The 7,460-nt window shown below is 38.9% G+C and overlaps 1 protein-coding gene across 1 annotated transcript in view; it reads left to right on the top strand.

The window, feature by feature from the left end:
• Positions 1 to 3,652, top strand: part of ZNF365 (zinc finger protein 365) — a 24,404-nt gene extending 20,752 nt beyond the window's left edge. The window contains exons 4-5 of the mRNA XM_006154158.3: positions 1,332 to 1,369; positions 2,211 to 3,652. Of these exons, the coding sequence (XP_006154220.1) occupies positions 1,332 to 1,369; positions 2,211 to 2,472 (300 nt within the window). The 3' untranslated portion in view covers positions 2,473 to 3,652. The remainder of the gene's footprint in view (positions 1 to 1,331; positions 1,370 to 2,210) is intronic.
• Positions 3,653 to 7,460: the final 3,808 nt, after the last annotated feature.

Raw genomic sequence — 7,460 nt, forward strand, 5'->3', positions numbered from 1 at the left:
CTGCTGAACCTTAGGAGCCTCATGTAAAGATGATGCTCTTTTCTGTTTACCAGTTACTGATCTCATGCCAAACCCAGCCAGCATGAGCAGGATCAAATATTGCTGACTTTTCATTGTGGTGGAAGACCGAAAGCAAGAATCCTATCCTGCCTCCTTGGGAATATGACCCTTGAAAGTCTTTTTTGTTGTTGTTTAAATTGCTGTGAGGCAGGTGTTTTTGCCAGAGAGAGAGAGAGAGCGCTCTCCAGGGAGGACGATCACCCATATTTCAGTCCCTTCCCCTCCTTTTTCCTCTTGGGATTTTGGGCAGTCAGGCACATTTACCCTGCATGTTTCTCAAGCTACCGGGTCCAAGTCTTGAACCACACCATCGGCCAGGTTGGGTCCAGCTGCCTTAACCACCATGCCACCTGAGTGGCCCCAAAAGTCCTAAGGAATCTTCTATCTGGCTTGGTCCTGACTAAAGCTTAAGTTGCTGACAGAAGAACCGGGAGGAGTATTTCTGTTATACTGAACTTGGGTTTTCAGACTATTCTAGTGTAGCAGGGACGTGTGTCTTGGGCACACTCAGACACTAAGGTGACTCTTTCTCCACACGTCATGTTGTTCTCATCTCCTGTTGGTTTGGTGTGACACCATTCCTTTACATAGGGAAAGCTCCCTGAGAGAAATTAGGCACTGAAGGCTGAGAATGCACTGGATTTGCCTATAAACCGAATGGTGCCATCTGGCTCACAAAATGATAACTATCAATTTATTCTGCAAATGAGAGCATTCTGAGCCTGACCACAAAGCTGCATGCAGACATTTTATTGCATGAGTTATTAGGAGTGGAAAATAATATCAGTAATACATGGCCTCAAGGACACTTGTGGGGTTGGCCTTCCTGTGCTCTCATTTTAGAAATGATGTATTTTGGGCAATAAACATTTTATGCCAATTTTCCCCTTAGTCGATACATTGTGACTGGTCACAGCTGTAACAGATTAGCTGTAAAGACAGCCTGAATCAATTAAGAAATAATGGCATATCATTCCAATTTTTAAAGACATACTTCCTCAAACTTAGCTCCACTGGGGGCTCCATGACTTTTTGAAATTTTTGAGATCTGCTGACATAGGCTTCCTGTAAACCTCAGAACAAGTACCCACAGAGGCTCCCTGAAGGCAGAAGCTGAGCCTGATGTGATGGACTCAGCCAGGGGCAATAACAGTACTACCAAGAAGAGTTTCTGACCTCCATGTGATTTTGCTTCAAAAATATGAGTGATCTTTAAAACCAAATTCAGCCTTCAAGCAAAGTAATCTTTTTTCTTTTTCCTTTTTCTTCAGCTTACAGATATCTCTGCAAATAAGAAACCCAAATGCCTGTATGTATATATATCTTTTTATGCTTGGGCCATTTGATGATATTTGTATCATATGTTTTCCTGTTGCATTTTTCTGATATCTCTGGGGTCATCAGAAAAATCATAACGTATTTTTCTATGCAAAACTGTGTCATGACTTTTCTGACTACCCAAGATAATATAAATGAATTTGAGAAGCTCAGGAGAAATTTTATGTGCGTGTATATCTGACATGGTCAAGTGTTGAGTGACTTGCAAATATGCAGATAGTCTATTGGTAGATGGTAGATTATGATGATATTAGAATAGCATTTTATAGTATTAGATGGTGTCATTTTCTCTTCTTGAGATACGGTGTAGTAATAGCTCCATCATACTGTGAATGTAGTATGTGTACTACATTACCCGTGTAAATTTATACTGTAAGTTGTATACTTTATAGCATCTACACAGTAGATTTGTCTGAGACCTTTTGTAGTCACTTAGTAGATAGTGGTTCTGGTCCTGTCTTCTCCATAAAACGATTGTATGTATCTATTATTTTTGGTAGTCATTTAAAATTTCTCTGCCTCAGTTTTATCACTGGCAAATAGGGCTAGTAACACTTCCAATTTAGTATCATACGGTCATTTTATGGAGTCCACAGGCTTTTGGAAGAAAAATACCAATATATATTATTTATAAATAATATATATCTATATGTGTGTGTATATATATAATTTATATATATATAATTTTTGTTAATGGTGTCATTGTTACTCCAGTAGCCTGCAGGCGTGTTTGTGCCAGTAGTTATCCTTTCAAGGTTTTAAAGAAATCTCTTTCTGCTTATTTCCTCTCCCCTGCTCCCAAACATTGGTAGAAGCAGAGTGCACTCACATTCTGTGTATAACCATCCTGATCTCAAGACCCACTTCCATCCAAAGGGAAGGAACTACATGAAAAAAGGCAAGGATGACCGAGCCAGCATGCAGCCTACCAAGTCCATTCACGAACAGGCCGAGTCCTCGAGAGAACTCTGCAGACCGCTGAAGAAAGGGGAGTTCTTAGGGTGCAGCCGAAAGGGTAACCTCCGGCCCAAGATGGCCAAGAAAAAGCCAACGGCAATCGTGAACATTATCTGAAAGAATGGGTGGCACTGGACCATCACCACTGGGCTTTGGGGAACGTTACTCCAGGGAACAACCATAATGTTCTTCTGAATGCATCCCATAGTAAGACACGTTAGAAAAGCAAAGGGCATAGCACATTTCAAGCTCCTCCATTAACCAGAATTTACCAAGCAGGAGTCTCAGTAAGTCAGAATTGTATTATAATCCCCTTTGCAAAGCTAGAGGCAAATTTTATGAAGAATAAAAAAATTAAAATAATCCTATCCCACAATCTTAATAAAACAAAGCCCAACATCTATAATAATTGACCCAGGCTTCAGCACGTCAGCTTCTATGCAGTGGTTATTAATTCTCAGACGCAAGACCACACAGGATGTGAGGCCCTGGGAGAAAATTATCTGTTCCCACTGCTTTGTAAATTGTGAAGTAAGGAATGGGAGCTATAAAGTTCTGATAATATCAGGGAAATAAAAATATTTTTAAGTTTCCCCTTAATTAATTTGAAGGCCTCCAAAATAAGGATTCCTGTTCCCCAGGTATTCTGGTTAATCAAGATTGCAGTCTTGGAGTTGCTGAAGGGACGTGTTCAGTCAGACTTAGTTCTCATTTCAACAGACTGTTTTTCAGGTTTTTTTGTTTTCTTAGGTGCATGTTTATTCAGATTTTGGTACACTTCCATGCTTTTCATGGCCACGTATTCTGCCCCCTCAGACTGTGCTTCCAGCCTCTGTCTTAATAGCTGCTTCTATTGCTGTGGCTGGAGAAGATGGTGCCACCCTTTGGATCATACCCATCATGGGTGCAGTGTCTGAGTGGTTGTAACGCCAGCAGATCGCACAGGTCATGTCCTGTGACCATCCTGGAGGTGCTGTAGGTGTCACTCAGCCCTTCTCTAAGACCTGCTTCCCTGGTAGTATCAGCAGCTGTGGGCATGACTTTCTCTTCGCCAACTTGACTTTTCCATCCAACAGTTCACTTTGCCTCCTGCCGTGTCTACACCCTTTTATTACTAAACTATACCCTTTATTACTCAACTATACCTCCAAGTGTTGAGTGACCACTGTACATTGCATCCCACAGTAAGTCCTGAAATAAGCAATGCATATAGGATCCAGTCTGACACTGCCCTCTCCTTTCTAAAAAGGCTGTTGTTTCCACAAAGAACTATCTGATACAAACCTGCTTTACGATTTTCTTCAAGAATGAATTTCTATGTCATTTTTTTCCTCCTAAGTTTAGCAGTATCATCAGGTCTCATGTAAAGTTTCCAAGTGAGAACATTTTTCTGGAAACAAGAATTAGTTTGATCACAAATATATATGTATATATATATATCTATTAAAATACATACTAAATATATATGTCAAGTATATCAATAATTTATTTTTAAATACTCATGGAGAAAGTGTGTGTTTGTGGTGGGTGATTTTTAAGCTATATATGTTTGTTCATATAAATCGCATTCTCTTATTTTAAAAAGTAAGGCTGTAACCTAATTAATATTAGTAGAACTATAATTGTTATTTCAATAAGCATCATATTAGCAGTGAATTAACACTAGGTAATAAGGCAGTTACTTAAAATGCCAGTAAATTGAAAAGTGTTACTTACTATATACAGATTTTGAACCTATCATAGTGAAAATATTGATTTTTGAGTCTTTGACTTTTGACCATTGGGGATAGACCATTTATTCATGTGGTGTACAGGCAGCTATGCAGTGGGAAAACCATTGCTGTGAATATCAGTGTTTAGGGGCTTACATTGTAAAAACTGTAATGTATTTATTTGGAGAATTAACCTCCAAAGTTATTTATTATTGATGCTTATACCATAATTGCACTTTAGCCTTTTACATAAGAAAAAAAATTACTTAGTTGTACTGCATGCTCTTTGTCCCGTAACGAATATGCGATGACAGCAACTTGTTTTTAAAGATGGTATGGCCAGATCTTTCTTCCCATTTTCTTTAAAGTAACTTCTATTTTCAATTTTAATTTAATATGACTAGAGGGCATGACAGTGGTACCAGCGATCTTTAGAAAGCACCATAATGCCATATCTACTCTACATACATTACTCAAGACAGGTGGTTTTGAGATTTATTATGTTATTTTCTTTTTAAGTTTCTGACTATATTCTGTCTATTCTGACTCCTGTACAGGGAATGTGTTCTGTATGTTGTGCTTTCTTTAAGAGCTATTATACTGTTGAAATATGGGAGCTGGCTTACTTGGAGGGATACTATACTTACATGCCATGGCCTGAGCTGTGTGCCATGTCACATTTGCGTCTTATTTTAAACTGTTTTCTTTGCCCTCATGGACAGTCCTCCTTAGAGTTGAGGAAGTTGCTTTTTTGAAGAACTCACCAAAGCTTCTGGGAAAACAAGGTCAAGATTAAACTAGAGAATAAATCTAATGTTTTTCATTTTGTAGGAAAAAAAATCTTCATTTATACTGTCCTTTCTTTTCCCCCCCAAATAGGTCATTGATCCTTATCTGCAATGTTCAGATTTCTTAGACACGGTTTTCCAGTATTCTTCAGGGTCAGTTGTACAGAAGCTGGAATATTGTGTTCCCAGAACTTAAAAAGAAGTTTTTAGATTATGAACTATTATGATAATAAAGCTATATTTCTGACTAATGCGTTTGGTATGTTTGTCTAGTTGAGTGTTTTTTTAGGAGCCAGGTATGTTGACTCGTTAAAAATGAAGAAACTGGTCCTTTGCAAATAAGCTGTTTGTTGTGTATGTAATCACCGTGATCTTATATACCTATATACTGTCTTGAAACTTAGCTTGATCATTTTGTTCACCATCATGCCTGTATCTAGAAGTTTTTACATATGTTCATACTGAGACATCCTCATTAAAATCCCATTTGGCATTTTTCCCCGTCCTCCTCCACAACTATGAATAATTTTCCTATACTGTATTTTTCTTTTTCCTTTGAGAGAAATTTGTGCTGTAGGGCACATGTGCTCGCCAGAGATACAGAGATAAAAAGTGAGAAATCACCTCCTGGGGGGATGGCCACACTGCAGTCCCTTCTCTTCCATTCTCCTCTCAGGATTTTGGGCCTGCACCCACGGCCTGAGCTGTGTGCCATGTCACATTTGCGTCTTATTTTAAACTGTTTTCTTTGCCCTCATGGACAGTCCTCCTTAGAGTTGAGGAAGTTGCTTTTTTGAAGAACTCACCAAAGCTTCTGGGAAAACAAGGTCAAGATTAAACTAGAGAATAAATCTAATGTTTTTCATTTTGTAGGAAAAAAAATCTTCATTTATACTGTCCTTTCTTTTCCCCCCCAAATAGGTCATTGATCCTTATCTGCAATGTTCAGATTTCTTAGACACGGTTTTCCAGTATTCTTCAGGGTCAGTTGTACAGAAGCTGGAATATTGTGTTCCCAGAACTTAAAAAGAAGTTTTTAGATTATGAACTATTATGATAATAAAGCTATATTTCTGACTAATGCGTTTGGTATGTTTGTCTAGTTGAGTGTTTTTTTAGGAGCCAGGTATGTTGACTCGTTAAAAATGAAGAAACTGGTCCTTTGCAAATAAGCTGTTTGTTGTGTATGTAATCACCGTGATCTTATATACCTATATACTGTCTTGAAACTTAGCTTGATCATTTTGTTCACCATCATGCCTGTATCTAGAAGTTTTTACATATGTTCATACTGAGACATCCTCATTAAAATCCCATTTGGCATTTTTCCCCGTCCTCCTCCACAACTATGAATAATTTTCCTATACTGTATTTTTCTTTTTCCTTTGAGAGAAATTTGTGCTGTAGGGCACATGTGCTCGCCAGAGATACAGAGATAAAAAGTGAGAAATCACCTCCTGGGGGGATGGCCACACTGCAGTCCCTTCTCTTCCATTCTCCTCTCAGGATTTTGGGCCTGCACCCACACATGCCTGGCATGAATTTTAAGCTGCCAGGCGGATCTGGGATGCAAACCACAGTCAGCTCCGTGGGAGTCCAATGATGTAACCATTACGCCATCTGCTGGTCCACCTATACTGCATTTTTAAGCTTGTCAGTTCTTTAGCAAAATCATTAATAGATTTTACAGTATATATCCCAGTCCTTGTATGTGCCCTATATATGAGGCATTGGAAGGCCCTGAGATTGATCAGGGTAGGTAACAGAGAGAGGTTTATCACTGGTAGATTATTTAGCCAGTGGTCTTTGAAGAACCATGGAATCAGGAAGGCTTAGGGGTCTCTTTTTGTTATGGAGCTGTAAAGACTCACTGGATGATGAGCTTAGTCTGCTCTTATGCTTTTAGGTTGGTGGGTTTGCCAGATCATAGTTTTTTGTTTCTTTTTTAAGAAATTTTTTTTGGTATAGGGCATGTGCACTTGCTAGAGAGACAGAAAGAGAGAGAGAAAGCAAGAAGTTCCCTTCCCCAGGAAGATGGCCATGCCACAATCCCACTCCATTTTTCTCCTATCGAGATTTTGGTCAATCATATCCATCCAGTGTGAGCTTCAAGCCACCGGGTTTAGGATTCGAACCATAGTAGGCCAGGTGGGAATTCAGTGATGTAACCATCATGCCATCTTCTGGTCCCTATATAATATTTCTGAGAAGTAACTTTGACTTTCTTGATTATTTCTGAGCATTAGAAAATATAAATCTCAGTATCTTGATTGTATTCAATCCAGATCCTTGAAAAATGAATTCTAAGGATGGCATGTCTGCGTGGTCCCAAACACAAGTCCTGGAGCAATTTCAAATGTTTAAATTTTGGGGAGCTTTAGGAATTGGGTTCCTTTCTGTAGAATTAAGGTAGGGCAATTCCTTTTTTTTTTTTTTTTTTTTTTAAGTTTGCAATAGTGTACATGTACTTGCTGGAGAGAGACAGAGAAAAAGTGAGAAAGCACCCCTTCTCAGTCTCTTGAAATTTGGGGTACACACGCACACACATTCAGTGCATTTTTCAGGCTGCCAAGTCCACAATTCGAACTGCTCAGTCAGCCATGTG

Source organism: Tupaia chinensis, unplaced genomic scaffold (genome assembly GCF_000334495.1).
Source record: "Tupaia chinensis unplaced genomic scaffold, TupChi_1.0 Scaffold000399_1, whole genome shotgun sequence".
Lineage (NCBI taxonomy): Eukaryota > Metazoa > Chordata > Mammalia > Scandentia > Tupaiidae > Tupaia > Tupaia belangeri.